The 19,043-nt window shown below is 39.4% G+C and overlaps 1 protein-coding gene across 2 annotated transcripts; it reads left to right on the forward strand.

The window, feature by feature from the left end:
* The first annotated feature begins 2,595 nt into the window (after positions 1-2,595).
* OSTC (oligosaccharyltransferase complex non-catalytic subunit) lies at positions 2,596-18,563 on the forward strand. Of its 2 annotated transcripts, none has more exons than XM_004380229.1 (4): positions 2,596-2,798; positions 7,899-7,992; positions 9,570-9,767; positions 17,977-18,563. In XM_004380229.1, the coding sequence occupies exons 1-4, from the start codon at positions 2,660-2,662 to the stop codon at positions 17,993-17,995; spliced, it is 450 nt and encodes a 149-aa protein (XP_004380286.1). In that variant the 5' UTR covers positions 2,596-2,659; the 3' UTR covers positions 17,996-18,563. The 2 variants fall into 2 exon arrangements, with proteins under 2 accessions (XP_004380286.1, XP_023590561.1); XM_023734793.1 differs by lacking the exon at positions 17,977-18,563 and adding an exon at positions 12,324-12,453.
* Positions 18,564-19,043: the final 480 nt, after the last annotated feature.

The raw sequence follows: 19,043 nt of genomic DNA on the forward strand, positions 1-19,043 counted from the left end.
ATTGATGGGCGCTTAGGTTGTTTCCATCTTTTTGCTATTGTGAATAACGCTGCAGTGAATAGGGGTGTGCATATGTCTATTCGTGTGATAGCTCTTATTTCTCTAGGATATATTCCTAGGAGTGGGATTGCTGGATCATATGGTATTTCTATTTCTAGCTTTTTAAGGAAGCTCCATATTGTTTTCCATAGTGGTTGTACCATTTTGCATTCCCACCAGCAGTATATAAGAGTTCCAATCTCCCCACAACCTTTGCAACATTTGTTATTTTCTATTTTTATGATTAGTGCCAGTGTTGTTGGGGTGAGATGGTATCCCATTATAATTTTGATTTGCATTTCTTTAATGGCTAATGATTGCAAGCATTTCCTCATGTGTGTGTTAGCTGCCTGAATGTCTTCTTTGGTGCTCCCCCCACCCCTTTATTAAGTCACTAGAAGCAAATCTCCTTTTTGTTATTCTTGACAATAGGTCAGCCACAAATTCTTTAGTCACTAGTTTTATCTATAAGTTCAAGAATTTGCAATTTACTTTGAAAGATTTCAAACCACACGAAAATGAACAGTACAGAGAGCACTCGTATATCTCTTCCCTAGACTCACCAACTCTTAACATTTTGCTACACCTGCTCCCTCTACACAAGAAGACTTGGTGGTACAATGGTCAAAGTGCTCAGCGGCTAACCAAAAAGTTGGTGATTTGAACCCATCAGTGGCTCCGAGAGAGAAAGATGTGGCAGTCTGCTTTGTAAAAATTACAGCCTTGGAAATGCTACTGTGTCCTATAGGGTTACTATGTCGGAATCGACTCAACAGCAATGGATTTTCTCCCTCTACACACACACACACACACACACACACACACACACACACACGTACACACTTCCCACTTGTCAAATCACTGGAAAGTCAGTTGCAGACATTGTGACATTTCACCTTCACCTTTGAATATTTTAGGAACAAAGACATTTGCTCTCCAAAACAAAGACACAACCAGTACAAAACCGACATTAGCAATAGCATCATCCAACATACGCTTTATTCTCGAATTTTCCCAATTGTCCCAAAATGTCCTTTCAAGCTGTTTTTGTTTTTTTTTATTTTAAATTCAGGATTCTATCAAGCTTTATCTATTGCATTTGGATGATTGTCATTTAAATCTTCCCCAGTTTAGAAAAGCATCTCCCCCTGTTCTTCCTCACGCTAGATCCTTTGAAGAATCTTGCAGAATGTCCCACATACTGAACTTGTCTAACTGTTTGCTTATGATAGATTCAGGCCAAATACTCCTGGCAAGACCACCTGGTAGGTTTACTTTCCATTGATCAGATAGCAGGCCCACGATGTCAGGACATTGCTGGTGATGCTGAGCTTGACCACTTGGTGAGATGAGCTGGTGATGGCGAGATCTCTCTGTACAAGATCCTCTCTAATTAATAAAAAATCTTGTGGTGTGGCTCTGAGACCTTATGAATATCCTGCTTCCCAAGAGCCTTTCATCAAGGGTTTCAGAAACCATTGATAATTCAATCGTTACATTGAGGGTTCCAAAATGGTGATACCCCTGCTATTGCAGTAGCCCAGGTAGGAGATGATCGTGGCTTATGTCACAGTGGCATTAGTGGAGTGGAGAGACGTGGGTGGAGGGGATATTTTTGGTAGTAGAGCCAAAAGACGTGGAGGGTTAGTAAGAAGAGAAATCAAACTACTTCAAGTTTTCTGGCCTGGGTCATTTGTTATTTCCCGAGTTAGGGAAGGAAATCCTGGTGGCATAGTGGTTAAGAGCTATGGCTGCTAACCATAAAAGGTTGCCAGTTCGAATCCACCAGGCTTTCCTTGGAAACCCTATGGGACAGTTCTACTGGGTCCTTTAGGGTCGCTATGAGTCGGAATCGACTCCACAGCAACGGGTTTGGTTTTGGTTTTGAGACGGAAAAATAGCTGAAGGAGGAGCAGATGGTGGGGAGGGAAATGGTTATTTAGAATACTATTTTGGTCATGTGTAGGTACTGGCATTAGGCATCCTTGTGGCTACGTCTTGTTGACAACTGTGATCGATCTGGGCTGGAGATTTAAAAAACAATTAATGCGTTATTTTAGCAATCGTCCATAACATCATCATCATTACAGTAATACTAATTATTATCAACACTACTACATCGAGAAGCAAAAGCTCTGCAACGGAGGGCTTTTTTCTATCCCTTGAAAAAACTCGCTGGTAGAAAAGGCAGAGCTTTTCAAACCCTCCCATCCATTCTCCAGCTCTGGAGCGTCCCACGTCCAAACAGCTTCTAAACCCGTTGCGTCAGCAGGTGGGCGGGGCGCAGAACGGATTTGGTTTCCTCTGCTTCTCTAGCTTGGCCACGTCAGAAGACCTGCAGGTCCTAGAAGAATTATAAATGATCCGTTTAATTCTTTAGCCATAAATCCAGATATCTTTCCCAAGTTAAGTTTAAAAAGATTAAATAATAAATAGTATTTAATCATATCATTTATCTGTTCTATGTGGTTTTTTCTTTTCCTCTGTGGATAAAATACCCATATAAAGTCACCTCCGAGCTTTGCGGACCCCCGCGCAAGCGCAGGCGAGAGGGAGGGCGGGTCTGTTTCCGGGTGGCGCGTGGGGTTTGAGGTCGAGCGCTGCCTTTGCAGCCACCAACATGGAGGCTTTGTACCGAGTCCCGTTCTTAGTGCTCGAATGCCCTAACCTGAAGCTGAAGAAGCCGCCCTGGGTGCACATGCCGTCGGCCATGACGGTGTACGCTCTGGTGGTGGTGTCTTACTTCCTCATCACTGGAGGTAACTCGGGCTGGCTGGGGCCCGAGAGGCGCTGAGGCGCGGAGAGCTGGCCCTCCCCGGGAGGCGCGTCGGTTCCGCTGACTCTCAGCCCCAGGGAAGGCGTCGCTCTGCTCTCGATTTTTTTTGGCGGGTGGTGGGAAGTGCTGGGGCCCAAGTATTGAAGGCCTAAAGGTTTCTTTGCACCCACGCCCTGCCCATTTTAATCTTGAGAGAACTCGTGTTCTCATTGTTGAATCTTGAGAAAACTCATGTTCTCTCTCATTGCCTTTTTCCTTCTCGCCTCTTATCCCAGGGATCCGAGTGGAAGATATTTTCCAAATCCAGATTGTTGCTTTTTTAATTGCCTGCTATCAAGTTGTTTCAGAAGGGTTCTGGGAAAGTCTAGTGTGGCCCCCTCTGCTTTCCTGATTGTCCAAGAAAGTGTTGGACAGTACATTTATCATTGTCTGTGGTCCTTGGAACTTTTTGGAAGCGATTCTACAGTCCTTAGTTTTGTTAGCTCATCCTCCAGGGTCCGATGTTGCTTTTTGCCCTGATCGACAATACATATGAATGGAATTTGCCGAAGATACGGTTTCGAGAAATATTTGAGATTGGGAGATGAGATTTGCAGAACGTACGTACCATATGTCAGAGAGCAGAAGTTGCGAACTTAAGAAGGAAAATAGCATTACTGTTAAACGCTTCTGTATCATCGTATCCTGTTCTTTTCAAATAGAATATTGCAAAAGGGCGTTACTTTGCATAGTGGTGAGTTGGCAATCCGACTACAGTCTTTTCCAAGCCACCACCCTTTCAAGCCACAGTTCAGGATTTATTCAAGACTATGCTACTGTACTTTTAAGATTTTTGGAAAGTTGTACTTAATTTGGTGATTTTAAAATTAAAGCTCTGCAGACTCAAAAACCCACTGCCGTGGAGTCAGTTCTGACTCACCAACCCTATAGGACAGTAGAACTGCCCCATAGAGTTTCCAAGGAGCGCCTGGTGGATTCAGACTGCTGACCTTTTGGTTAGCAGCTGTAGCTCTTTAACCACTACGCCACCAGGGTTTCCTCTGCAGACTCAGGAGAGCAGAAATCGTTCTGATTTTAAAAGAATAACTTTATACATCTTTGCTTTTTCATAGGTGTTTTTTGAGTATAGTTGGCATTGAAGACGGAAGACTCATAAACTGAGAGGACTTAGTTCTATCTAGATGGTACCTTTGAATTTACCCCCCCCACCCCAAAATGTAAAATACTGACAGTTAACCTTTGCTCATTTCGATAAATTACACTTTAAATAAATTTTATATTGGTAAGATACTACTGAAGTATTGTGTAACATTTGCTCAGCACATTAGTAGGTGCTGTATTGAATAAGCAAACCCTGGTGGTGTAGTGGTTAAGAGCTATGGCTGCTAACCAAAAGGTCGGTAGTTTGAACCCATCAGATGCTCCTTGGAAACTCTATGGGGCAGTTCTCCTCTGTCCTGTAGGATCACTATGAGTTGGAATCAACTCGACAGCAACAGGTTTGGTTTTGTTTGTTTTTGGTATTGAATAAATGAAATTAAAAATGCATGTGGCTTTTTTCTAAAAAATAAATTATGGAGTCTTAATCTCCTTTCATCTGTTAGTTTCTTTCCTGTAACCCTTGCCTCCCGTGGAGCCAGAACCTTTGTTAGAAGTCGCACACTTTTTATTGTGGCCATTTTTCCCTGTTGGTTGTTGTAATGGGAAGACTCTTGCAACTGCCCCAACCATTGGGGGAAAGTGGAAAGGACACCTTTTAGTGGCCAAGGCCAGAGGTATCTTGTTCGAGGAATCGGTTTTGCCACTGGAAAGGAGTCTCTTCTAAAAAACTGTGAGTGTGCCTTTATAAATAAACAATATTTATTGCTGAGAAATATTCGGCAAATATTTATCAAGCCTCTATTATGGAGCCCTGGTGGTGCTTGGCTGCAAACTTATAAATTGATAGTTCAAACCCACTCAGCTGCTTTGCGGGAGAAAGACCTGGCGATCTGCTTCTGTAAAGATGACAGTCAAGAAAACCCTGTGGGGCAGTTCTGCTCTCACATGGGGTCACTATGAGTCGAAAATGACTCATAGTAGGCACTGTACTAGTTACTGGGGATGATAGTGAACAGTAGATCAGCACCCTGCCCTCGTGAAGCTTATAGTGTCATAGTTGAGATATGTTAGGTATCGCATAATTTTTTTCTTTTTTGGCAAATTGCCACAAATGCAATGAAGGAAAAGAACATGAGGTTATGAGAAAATAGTGGGAGTTGGGGGCTATCATTTAGATTAGTGTGTGGTTCCTGAGGAAATAATATGTAAGCTAAAGTACAAAGGTTTGGGGAGGAAAGAGTATGCCAGGCAGAGAGAAATATGGACAAATGTAGATCCAAGAGACCAATTACTGGCTTTTTTTAGTAGGCTTAGACTAGGTTGGTGGTAGCAGAGATGGAGGAACATAGAATGAAAGACATTCTGGAAATAGATTCAATAGATCTTATTGATGGATTAATTGGGTGTAGGGGGAGAATGAAATGTGAAGGAATCCTACAGGTTTCTGGTTTGAGCACCTACATGAATGAAAGGGTTAAGGTTTACTAAGGTTAAGGAAATGAAGTGTTTTTTTTAGGGGGGGAATGGTGAATTAGAGGTCAGGAGCCCTGATGGTGCAGTGGTTAAGAGCTTGGCTGCTAATCAAAAGGTTGGCAGTTTGAATCCACTAGCCACTCCTTGGAAACCCTATAGGGCAGTTTTACTCTGTCCTATAGGGTCTCTGTGAGTTGGAATTGACTCGACAACAGGTTTGGTGTTTTTTTTTTTTTAAATCTAATTGGATATGTCAGGTTTGCTGATAAGAGTCCTGAACTGAGAAAAGAGGTCTGTGTTGAAGTCAGTCAAATAAAAAATGTTTCCTAAACTCTTCCCGTAAGACAGATACTGGAGAACGTAGACAAAGTCTTTGTTCTTGAGTAGCTTGCATCTAATTCTAATGTGTATTAACATTCATTATTTGAGAAGCCTTGGCACATGGAGTCATTGACATAGAGAACTGAAAATCCTGGAATGGATGAGTTCCATTAGGGAGAGAGGATAGAGAAAGAAGAGGACAGTGGATCAGGCCCTGAGGAACTCCACCATTTAGTGGTTCTGTAGGGAAGAGATTAGCCTTGGTGGTGCAATAGTTAAGAGCTACGGCTGCTAACCAGAAGGTTGGCCGTTCAGATCCACCAGCTGCTTCTTGAAAACTGTGAGGCAGTTCAACTCTGTCCTGTAGGGTTGCTCTGAGTTGGAATCGACTCCATGGCAATGAGTTTTTTTGGTTTGGTATAGGGAGGAGATTAGGAGCCCTGGTGGCACGAAGGTTAAGCACTCGGCTACTAACTGAAAGGTTGGCAATTCAAACCAGCAGCTCCATGGGAGAAAAAGACCTGGAGATCTTCTCCCATAAAGATTATAGCCTAGAAAATTGTTCTACTCTGCCCCGTAGGGTTGCTGTGAGTTAGAACAGACTCGACGGCCCACAGTAACAGAGGAGATTGAGCTAGAGAGGTAGCAAGAAAACTTGGGGAAGATTGTCACAAGTCTTGAGAAGAGGGTTTAATAAACTAGACTGAGTGCTGCTGAGACATCTAAAATGAGAACAGTGCTCATTGAATTTAGCAAAATGGAGATCACTGCTGACCTTACCACAACCAAACCAAGTGCTGTTGAGTCAGCTTTGACTCACGGCGACCCCACGTGTGCACGGCAGTACTGCACTCCATAGGGTTTTCAAGGCTGTGAGCTTTCCGAAGCAGATAACCAGGCTTTTCTTCTGAGGAGCCTCAAGGTGGGTTCGAACCACCAACCTTTGATTAGTAGTCGAGCACTTAACTGTTTGTGCCACCCAAGGGCTGCAAGAACAGATGTCAGTGGTGGAAAAAGCCAGACTGGAGTGAGTTGAAGAATGAAGTGTAAGTGAGGAAGGGGAGATGACAAATTCTTTCAAGAAGGAAGCCTGACTGCCTTTCAGAAAGGAAGCACAGAAATAGGATGTTAGTTAGGGGGGTTTGGAGTCAAGAGAAGGTTGATGTAGAAGTGAAGGAAAGGTTGAAAATACAGGAGAAAGAAGAGATATCCATAGAAGCAAAGCCCCTGAGAAGGCAAGAGGGGATGGGATCCTGACAACCTCTGAACGGATTGGTAGGAGAAGGACTCTTTATTGTAGGTTTGGGGGGAAGGAGCTGAGGATGGATGCTGTTACAGGAGTTTATAGATTTGTTGGGGGAAGAGAAGGGAATTCCTATGTGATAGATTGTTTTGTCAGTCGAGGGTGAGGAAGGCACAGGATTGCAGTGCTTAAGAAAAGCCCGGGGTGAGGAATTTGAGAACCGTGGAGGAGATACAGAGTAGACACTGAGAAGAGGAGGTTGAAAACCATCACAACATTGATGGACTAGTGACAAGTGCCGTTCGAGTTGTTGGTCTTGACCCAAGTGTTGCCAGTCTAGCTGATGGTGTGATTTTAAAGTGTCTCCTTGTTTTACATTTAAGTTAGGAAATTTCTCTAGTTACCTCTGAATACATAGAAACAAATTTCAAGCATATGTGGAACATTTTTTTCAGCCAAAATAAACCCGTTGCTGTTGAGTCAATTCCGACTCATAGTGAACCTACAGGACAGAGTAGTACTGCCCCATAGGGTTTCTAAGGAGCGGCTAGTGGATTCGAACTGCTGACCTTTGACCTTTTGGTTAGCAGCTGTAGCTCTTAAATACTATGCCACCAGGGCTCCAAATATAGCCTTTAAATATTAAACCTCCTTTATTGTGGAGTCTTGAGTATTAAAACTATATTGTTAGTGAATGAATTTCTCTTACGAAATTCCTACCTCTTAGAGATAATACTGTTCTACAAGTCATCCTAAAACATTGAGTTGAATTTCTCAATGGTTTATCAAAATGAAGCTTAGGAGATTAGTTGGGACTCATTTGATTATAATGAAAAGTAGTCAAAGCAGTCCTATTTAAATACAGATGAGCCTTAGGGACAAAGAAAATCATAATCCTATTTTAAAAATTATGACTCCTAATCTGTACTATTGTGTTTGATACAGGAATAATTTATGATGTTATTGTGGAACCTCCAAGCGTTGGCTCTATGACTGATGAACATGGGCATCAGAGGCCAGTAGCTTTCTTGGCCTACAGGTAAAAGATACCTACCTTTTGGTGGTGGGAAGAATGGTGCTGGAGAATGCCTGCTTATTTAAAAATAAGATGAAGCCTCCGGGTTCTGTCTGTGTTTAGACAACAGCTATTTTAAAATTCGGAATTTAGGGATGACAGGGAGTGGGGCAAGGGCAGGAGTAGAAGTATATTAAATTTTTTTTAAGAATGTCAAGTATTTCAAAATGATTAATGTGATTGCCTGTTTAAAGGAAGACATCAGTTTAAAGTTTGCTTATAGACTGTTTTGGGGGTCAGCAAACTATGGCTACCTGTTTTTGTAAATAAAGTTTTATTGGAACAAGCCATTTGTTTACATACTGTTTACATACTGTCTGGCTGCTTTAGAGCTACAGTAGCCGAATTGAGTAGCTATGACACAGACCATTTGCCTGCAAACTTAAGATACTTACTGTCTGACCATTTGATAAAAAGTTTGTGGACCCATGGACTATACTATTAAATAAGAAAAATAATTTTTGAGACTTGGGGGTTCAGTTTCCACAATGAAACATCATTCCAGTGTGGTTTGGTTCACCTGAGCAATGGCTTATTGTATTGCTTTCTAAAGCCACTTGTTATCTAGCTGCCTAAACATATCTGTATATTTATATTTACATTGACATTAATGGTGTTAGATGCATAGAACATTCCTGGAAAGATTATGATTCTCTGGGGAGGGCATCTGGATGACAGGAAATCCTGATGGTAGGGAGACTTTTCACAGTGTCCTCGTTTATGGTGTTTAAATTCTGAACTTGGTACATGTACTTATGCTTTCAATTAAAATAATCAGTTAACAAAAAGTATGTACCTTCTCTATGTATGCATGAATGACAGAAGTTAGCTTTTCAGGGGCCATGAGCTCTGAGAATTTGATGAAAGCCCTGAATCCTCAGAAAAATAAGATACACACATATGTATACACAGATTTGCGTATAACTGTAAGAGTTTGCTGATTGCTGGAAACCCATTCATAGTCCTTCCGGAATTCATAGAGCCTTAGTTAAGAACACCTTGAAAATACTTCCCTTTGAAACATGATTAATTTTATTAATTATTACTATAAAATTTCAAGAAACATTTCTAACCAGTTCAAAACTAATTTGAAATCAATAGTACAAATTTAAAGTAGCATAAAATTTTTCAAAGCTAAAGTTCTGAGTAAAGGATTCATATATATGAGATAATTGGGCTTATTTTTCACTCATAGTAAAATTATAATTGTTGGTTTTATTAGACAGTTGTGATAGTTGAGTTTTGAACTTTTCTTTGACTGTAAGCCCTATGAGGACAAAGATTGTTGTCTCTTGTTCACTGCTGTAACCCAGCACCTCCGGCTGTGCTTGATGCATACATAGTAGGCTGTCAGGAAAACAGTGAATGAACGAATGACTCTCCAGAGGTGTAGTAAAATAATTGTAAGGGTAAGAATAAAAAGTTAGCGAAAAAAGTTTTTGTTACCAAGTAGGAGTAGGAATTTCAGTCTGAAGGAAAAAAAAAAATCATTTTTCTGTTAATTTTTATTGTTTTGCTAAGGTCTTCCCTTTCTTTTTCAGGGTAAATGGGCAATATATTATGGAAGGACTCGCATCCAGCTTCCTGTTTACAATGGGAGGTTTAGGTTTCATAATCCTGGACCGATCCAATGCACCAAACATTCCAAAACTCAATAGATTTCTTCTTCTGTTCATTGGATTTGTCTGTGTCCTGTTGAGTTTTTTTATGGCTAGAGTATTCATGAGGATGAAACTGCCGTAAGTAATCAAACTTATGTTACAAATTAGAAAAGTAATTACCTGGACAACATAAAATCCTAGGAGATTTAATATAGCCCTCATTTAAATAGATGAAGAATCAGAGACCCAAGGAAGTTTGTGACTTGTGTAAGGTGATAGCTAGTTAGTAACAATTGAACTTCTTCGGGTCTTTTTTTAAATTGTTATCCCAATTCATATTTGTGAGAAAATTCATTTATTTTGCCTTAGCATCGCTGACTGGAGATAATTATAATTTCTTTAAAGTGATTTTGTAACAAGGATTCCAGTTAGGTAGGGAATATTTTACAGCATTAATGACTGCTGCTTTCTGCATATTGGTGTGACAAAAACCTATTCAGTCTAGGGACAGGAGAGGATAGTTACTTCTAGAAAAGATGAAAAATGAAGTAGGTGATATTTTTTCTAGAGCATTTTGATTCAAAAAGCTTATGATTTCTTTAGAAGAAAAATGGATTTTTAAGGCATCTTTTATAATTCAGATTAGGATCATTGATTTGAAATGCGGACAAGCGTAACTACATTTCCATATACTCTTATTTCACCCATGGATGCATTAATAACTACATAAATTTTGAGCAGACATACCCATATAAAGATTAGCTCTTCTTAGTAACTTTACTTTTTAGGGAGTACAGTAAGCATCAGGTGTCACCTATTCTGATTTCTTAGAAGTGATAACTTCTTTTATTTTAGATGGCAATAAAATGGAATGCAGGAATGTGTTTGAATTTCACAATTTCACTCATTCTTTGGTTTAACCTGCCCATTACCTATAACAGATCTGAGGTTGAATGGGCAGGCTTCCTCTAGAGACTCAGAAGTACTTACTCAGCAGTCATGTTCACTTCCTCACCCAGGCAGGCTAGGAAGAGAGCACAGTGTGTGTTCTCTGGAAGCTGAATGTCTGCGTGACTATATCGCTCCCTCAGACTCCTCTGTTAATGGCTCTTGCGTTTGTCTGGGGAAAATGATTTTAGCCATTGACTACATTGTATGAACAGTTATGTATCCCAACCTCTTCTTTTTGTTCCTCTTTTTCCTGTTCCTATTGGAAATAAGTCAGTATAGGCTGGTCAAGTATATTGATATGGAAAAGACTAAATGTTCCTTAGCAGAACAGGAAAGGAGACTCCTAGAGAGGAGGCTATTTAAAATGAATGGCCCAAACAAAAGGAACCCTTGGAGGCATTTATCAAAACCGAGTGGGCTTGTTTAGCCCATAGAACCAGCTCTGTTCTCATTCTACCAGGCGTTCCCATTCTTCCTTGTACTTTCAGCTCCTTGACTGAGGATGTGGGCCTATTAAGTAAGAAAAAAGGTGTTTTCTCTTTTAGGAGTCCCTGGGTTTCACAAATGGTTTGTGTTCGACTACTAACCTAGAGGTTGGCAGTTGTAACCTACCCAGTGGCACCATGGAAGAAAGGCCTAGTGATGGGCTTCCATAAAGATTACAGCCAGGAAAACCCTATGGAGCAGTTCTGTCAGGAACACATAGGGTCGCCATGAGTTGGAATTGACTCAGCAGTGGGTCTGGTTTTTCTCTTCCTGGTTTACCTAGTATTTGAGTATGTTAGATAAGAAAAAAAGTGTTCTGTCTTTTAGCTCAGGCATTAGGACTTAGGGTAATCAGAGAGAGCTACTGTTTACAAAATAGTTTTAGAAAGTGTTTAATTCTCTGGATTGTCTCTAGTTATTTATGCAAACATTTGTCTTCCTATCCTCATTTTGTAGGGCAGTATCCAAGATTGTTGACTAAGTCTAAGCTTGTGGGTAGGAAATAGGGTGTACTCTCTGGGTTTCAGAAATATTATTGTAAGACATAGCCAAAGCTGATTCATAGATCATTTTCAGATGTAATCAAAGTAGAACAATGGTCTGAATAGGGAATTGCTACTTTCTGTAACTTACCATGCAGGTAAATCTAGGATTTGAATTTTTAAGAGGAAGGGATTCATGATTCTCTCTTTGATATGATTTCTCATCCATAACTTAATGCCTGGTACCATAGGTATGGAGTGAGGAGAAACAGTGGACAGTTTTAGATAGGAAAGGGAAACAACAGTATTGCCTTTGCTGAAATATTTGCAGGCTCCAAAGAAAGTGATAAGCCAGGTCTGTGGTCCTACAGGTTACACAAAATAAGGCATTGTTTATTACCACCAGCAAAGAAAGAATGTGTGTTTATTCATTCACACACATTTTCTGTGACATCTTGATTGATATGTAAGAGGTAGAACAAAAGATATTTAAAAATACCAGTAATCACTGGTTTTTCCAAATCAAATAGCATCTTGGTCGAAGGATGGCTATGCTAAAAGATGCACTTTGATAACCTCCAGGACTGAATTCTTTTTCACAAAGAGTCTGAAATTACCTTTATCAAGGGATGCTGTTAAAAAGGAGAAAACAGAAACACGAAATAATACTACTGGTTCTGTATCTTTTGATTTATGCTTTTTAAATGACCTGTTGATGTTTCTCCTACTGATAAAATTTTACTAATTAAAACATCTAATTCCTTGTCTTTTGAAGAACTGTGGATGCTAATAAAATAGTGACTTTATTAAATATTTTGAAAGAACTGAAGAAAAGAATTCAAGCCTCGAGTTGCAATATTGAAGGATTCTGTGAGCAAAATATCAAATGATGCAGGAAGCAGCAAAAGAAGATGGAATACACAGAATTGCTGTACCAAAAAGAATTGGTTGACATTCAACGATTTCAGGAGGTGTCATATGATCAAGAACCGATGGTTTTGAAGGAAGAAATCCAAGCTGCACCGAAGACATTGGCCAAAAACAAGGCTCCCGGAATTGATGGAATACCAATTGAAATGTTTCAACAAACAGATGCAGCACTGGAAGCATTCACTCATCTATGCGATAAATTTGGAAGACAGCTTCCTGGCTAACCAACTGGAAGAGTACTGTATTTGTGCCCATTCCAAAGAAAAGGTGATCCAACAGAATGTGGAAGTTATCGAACAGTATCATTAACAATATATGCAAGTAAAATTTTGCTGAAGAAAATTTAAAAATGGTTGCAGCAGTACATCGACAGGAAACTGTCAGAAATTCAAGGTGGATTCAAAAGAGGACGTGGAACCAGGTACATCATTACTGATGTCAAATGGATCCTGGCTAAAAGCAGAGGATACCAGAAAGATGTTTACCTGTGTTTTATTGATTATGCAAAGGCATTCAACTGTGGATCATAACAAATTATGGATAACATTGCAAAGAAAGGAAATTCAGAGCACTTAATTATGCTCCCATGGAACCTGTACATAGACCAAGAGGCAGTTGTTCAAACAGAACAAGGAGATAACCGTGTGGTTTAAAATCAGGAAAGGTGTGTGTCAGGGTTGTATCCTTTCATCATACTTATTCAGTCTGTATGTTGAGCAGATAAAGAAGCTGGACTACCTATATTAAGAAGAACTTGGCATCAGGATTGGAGGAAGACCCATTCACAACCTGCAATATGCAGATGACACAGCCTTGCTTGCGGAAGGTGAAGAGGACCTGAAGCACTTACTGATGAAATCAAAGACTATAGCCTTCAGTATGAATTACACCTTAACATAAAACAAAAATCCTCGCAGCTGGACCAATAAGCAACATCATGATAAATGGAGAAAAGATTGAAGTTATCAAGGATTTCATTTTACTTGGATCCACAATCAATGCCCATGAAAGCAGCAGTCAAGAAATCAAATGACACATTGCATTGGTCATATCTGCTGCGAAAGACCTCTTTGAAATGTTAAAAAGCAAAGATGTCACCTTGAAGACTAAGGTGTGCCTGACCCAAGCCCTGGTATTTTCAGTCACCTCATATGCGTGTGAAAGCTGGACAGTGAATAAGGAAGACTGAAGAAGAATTGATGCCTTTGAATTATGGTGTTGGTGAAAAATATTGAACATACCATGAACTGCCAGGAGAATGAACAAATCTGTCTTAGAAGAAGTACAGCCAGAATGCTCCTTAAAAGCAAGGATGGCGAGACTTCATCTCATGTACTTTGGACGTGTTATCAGGAGGGACCAGTCCCTGGAGAAGGACATCATGCTTGGTAAAGTAGAAGGTCAGCGGGAAAGAGGAAGACCCTCAGCAAGATGGATTGACACCAGTGGCTGCAGCAATGGGCTTAAGCATAGCAGTGATTGAGAGGATGGCACAGGACTGGGCAGTGTTTCATTCTGTTGTACATAGGGTCGCCATCAGTCGGAACCGAGTCAACTGGTACCTAACGACAACCACTCACATTTGTATTTAGCATATATTTACTGTTTGATACTAGTTATTTGGTGGGCACTGTGAACAATAAGTGTGACTTTACCCTCTTGTCCAGGGACATTTTACATTTGTACTATGTTTTGCGTAATACTACTTTTCAGGGTGTTTTTGTTGGTGTTTCTTCCCCAGTGTAACATGTCACTTCTCCTTGTCAGTGTATACCTATTGTAATTTCAACCCTTTCTTTTTTCAGTTTGCTGGTTCGTATCTAGTATGATTTGAGGAAACAGATAACCAGCTATTAGATTGCATTTTAAATCAGGCCTGGCTAAAGGAGAGCTTAATGGCCTGGCTTCGTAACAGTCTTTTCCAGTATTTGAAGGTCTGTTTCATTTGCTTCCAGGTTTGGAGTTATACTCCAGAAAATTAAGGTTGTAGAAAGTCTGGCATCTGAATATTCTGGGTTGTTTTCATTGAGTAAAATTTAGTATCCAAGGGTCATTTTTAACAAGTGAGAGAGAGAATTTTATACAAAAACATTTGTATAGCTGCTGAGGACAGTGTGTAGTAGAAAGAATGAAGAATTTGGAGTCCAGTTTGAGGCTTGCTGCTTGTTGGCTCTGAAACTTTGAATCAGTTCCGTGAACTTTCTCGCCCTTGGATTCCAAACCTGTTAAATGAAGCTAATATACCTCAGAGAGGTATTGTCAGGATTAAATGAGAAGGTGTTTTATGAGGTCTCAAACATAGTATCAGTGTTTATTATAAACAGAATCCTAAAAGTTCTGTGTTTCAGGTTGGATTCTGGCCACCATGTCAAAAAGAAGTAAATAAATCATGGCTGTTTCTAAAAGAAAATGAGATTTCTGTTTCTAGGACCATTGGAGAAGGTAGTGGACTAGGAGTAAGGAGTCTTGTGTTTTAGTGCCAGTTCTTTTCCTTTCTGGCCCTTTGAGCAAGCTACTTAACTGCCTCATCATCTCACATTCCTTAACTGTAAAGTAAGAATAATATTTGTTTCACCTACCTTTTTAGGATTGTTGCAAGGATTAAGTGCAATAACGCATGTGATAGTATTTTGAGAAAGTTGTGTATCAGCGCCAGCCTAGCACAGTGCCTGCCTTACATACAGAAAGTACGCAATGATTTTTAAGAATGAATCCCTTAAACTAAAGGTTAAAAGGCAGATCCATCCTGGTGGCGTCTGTTATCCTTAGTTGATTTTTGAATTCTTGATTTACTTTTGATTTTATTTACCTATAATTTTACTTGTGAAAAATCCTCACAGACCCGAATATAATAATTAAAGACCATGAAAATTTTATGGGCCATGAAAGGGGGCTGAATGATTCCAGGAGAAACCATAGTAAATGTGTTTCAACAAGTTTGTTTTTATTACTTACCAAGAAGTATATTAGTTTATTTGTTTTTTTCTTTCTTCCAGCATGGTATATTTATAACATTGTAATATTTCTTAGTGTCCCCCCAAATTTTCCTTAAGGTAGGACTGTATATAAGTTTGACAGCTTTGAACAAGGATATCTATTAAGTAATCATTTCTATCTAAATATAGGCTGATACTCCATGGATTTCACATACAATGAATCACACACTGGTTACAAGGAAGAATACCATAACATATAACTGTATTAAGAAAGAAGTGTCCAGAGTGTATGCTCACATATCAGTAAATGCAGAGGATAGGAAGCTATTCCTGAAGAGTCCTCAGTGCCTTTGTTTCATAGTGTAGGCTGGCCGTTCAGTAACCTCCACTGTATGACGCAGATGTCAGTGGATGATTGCTAAAAATCTTGAACTTTTCTGCCTTGGAGAGGCTTAGGTCTTAAAGTATGTTTTTTTTGAAACATCAGGCATTGTAATGACAAATTTATGTGAGGTCTTCAAAGTCAGTATAGGAGCCCTAGTGGCGTAAACAGTTAAGCGCTCAGCTGCTAACTGAAAGATTGGCGGTGTGAACCTGTGCAGCGACTCCGTGAGAGAAGAGACTTGGCAATCTGCTTCCATAAAAATTACAGCCAGGAAAACCCTATGGGACAGTCCTGTGCTTGTCACGGGTTGCTATGAGTCGGAATCGACTGGACGACAGCTAACAACAGCAGTCAGAGTCAGCAAACACAGAGTTTTAAAATTTTTTATTTTTAGTTAATCTTTTCGGAGGAAGGTAAAAAATATTGGGTTTTACTTGTACATTTCAGTTTCCCTACACATTGCAGAATATTTTAGGATACTGATCATCTCAATTTTTAGTCAAGGATCTTAAAAAGTAGTTGGCAGGAGTGAGAGGGAGTTGGGTATGGTTATGAAAGGGTAACATGGGGGATCCTGGTAGCATTGGATCTATTCGGTATCTTGAATATGATCCCAAATACACAATCCTACACAGCTTGATAAAATTGTATAGAATTTAATAATACACACACACACACACACACACACACACGAGTACACATAAAACTGGGGAAATCTGAGTAAGGTGTGGGTTATATCAATGTCAGTATCCTGGTTGTGACATTCTGTAGTTTTGCAAAATGTTACCATTGAGGTGAACTGGACAAGTGTACACGGGTTCTGTCTGTATTATTTCTTCAACAACTTCATGTGAATCTATACTTAACAAAATTTTAATTAAAGCAGTTGTAGGATGTCCTGTGAGATAGCAAGTCCATATCTCTGCAAATATTTAAGCAGAGGCCGAATGTCCATATTTGAGTTGTTGCAAAGGTGACTGCATTAGATGAAAGTTGTCTGCACTCTGTGGCCAGGCTGATACAGCAGAAGGAAAGGACGTGTGGGTTCTAAGGAGACTGCATTGGCTGAACATAGATGTAAGCTGTATAGGGAGCCAAATGAGTCAAGAAGCTGTAGGAGGAAAGAAAATTTGCTATGTGCCAGGCACTGTAGTAGTTCTCAACCCTATGGGTAGTTTTTAATCCCTATTTTACAGGTGAAGAGATGTGAGACTCTGAACTAATTGTAGCTAACATTTGTCAAGGGTTTACTATGTGGAACAGGTACTATATAAGTAAGATTCTTTACATTATCCCTATAACCCTTTGAGATAACTCCATTTGACCAGTGAGGAAACCAAATGAGGTTTGCCCTGGCTTACCTAGTGAACGGCAGAGGCAGGGTCAAAAGGGAAGAAGTGCTAAAGCAACAGAGGGGACAAAGTGTATTAAACTTTCTTAATGTGGATAGTTTTATGTAATTTTGCCATATTTTCCTGATCCTGCAGATCCTTAATGATAGATTGCAAGGTTTTCCTGCAAAAGATAATAAAAGGTTTGAAACTCTTTAAAACCAAACTTAATGCTTTAGCTTAAAGGGAATTTCAGGTCCTAAATTGTACATTTAATAAAAGAATCTCCTATTTGATCAACATGCAGCTTGGCCTAATCAGCGGGTACAGCCAGAGCCCCTAATTGCTATCTAGACATTTCTGAAAGGAATAGAGGTCAGATGCATCTACACACTATTTCTTGAATACTCAGAGACTCACCTCCCAGGCAGGAATAGCTCCAAATTCTCCCACCTTCTCTTCTGCTGATATTAGTGGTATAGGAAATGCAAACCAGCTTTCCATAAAAAGTTTTGTATTTTTTTCTTTTTACTCTAGTTGTGAGAGTCCACAAGAAATTGATTCTTACTCTTCAGATTTTAGATTTTACATAACATTTTCTTCACTTCTTTTTCTCCTGTGTTGTTTAGCATATTGGTTTGTAACTTTATGCTTTGTGGGGAAGGGTAATGGAACTGAGGCCTCGTAATATGTTTATTTATTGGGGTGGGGGGATATGAAATAAGAACCATAAAGAATCACCCAGTTATATTTTTTGATTGTCTTTCATTTTTCATGAAATTATTTGGACACTTTGAAAGGTTGCTTCTTTTTCACTTTTTGTGTTTGTAAATTTTATTTCTCCAGGGGCTATCTGATGGGTTAGAGTGCCCTTTGAGAAGAAATCAGAGGATACTGGATTTGCTCCTGTTGGTGAAGTTTTAAAGGCTGTACCAATCCTCGAATATGAAATGTGGAAAAGGATGGAAAGCAGCAGAGAGAGGAATCTAGTGAAAACATAGGAAGCTCATTAAAGCTTGGATTAGAATTTCTTCTTGGTACTATCAAAAAGATAAGCTCGTCAGAAAGTATCTTTTTCCTGCTAACCTAGACTGACATATCAACGATGTTAAGTGGCATTTTCTTCTTAGATTTTCATTTCTAAAAGAAGGTATACTCCATTTCTACAACTGTAATACTGAAAAAGTGATTATTTTTTATAGCCCCTTAACATTTATTGGAGATGGCATTCCTGATTTTCAAACATTAGTGTTAAATCAGGAAGCAAGATTCCATAAGCTGAGAACTCTGGACAGCAGATCAGCTTTACCTATGGTGCTTTGCCTTTAAACAGAGTGTGCGATAGTACGTTATTTCAGATACATGTCTAAGACTGTTTCCTGAATGATGAGATATATGAAAGGAGCAGAAATAAATAATTTTTCTAATTAATACCTTTTATATTTTTTTTAACTGGCTGATAATGAGTATTAACATTTGGGTCCATAATCGTTCAGTTCCATCTTGTAGCTTTTTTTTTTTTTTTTTTTTTTAATTTAAAGCTACTGTTAGTCTAGGGTCTCAAAAAGTAGTTCGCAGGGTGCCTTTGAGGTAGCAAGGCCATATCCCTGTAAATATTTAAGAGTAGGCTGAATATCTGTCAGAGTTGTAAAGGTCATTGATTGTGTTAGATGCTCGTTTCCTTCAGGCATTCATTTTTGGTAGTTGAAAACATTTTTGAACATAGTAAAAACATCTGTAGACCAGTCTGGTTTTCTAGCTTTTTCCAGCTAGGTCTTCCATTTCTTCCTGATTGGCCACGAGCTTCACTTCTCTAATGGCTCAGTTCATTCTTATACTAAATTTTTAAGTTTACAGTAAAATTTTCTTTTAGGTGAATTCTCAAATCCAAGGCTAATCTAAATGTAGTTTTT

This window comes from Trichechus manatus, unplaced genomic scaffold (genome assembly GCF_000243295.1).
Source record: "Trichechus manatus latirostris isolate Lorelei unplaced genomic scaffold, TriManLat1.0 scaffold00071, whole genome shotgun sequence".
Classification (NCBI taxonomy): domain Eukaryota; kingdom Metazoa; phylum Chordata; class Mammalia; order Sirenia; family Trichechidae; genus Trichechus; species Trichechus manatus.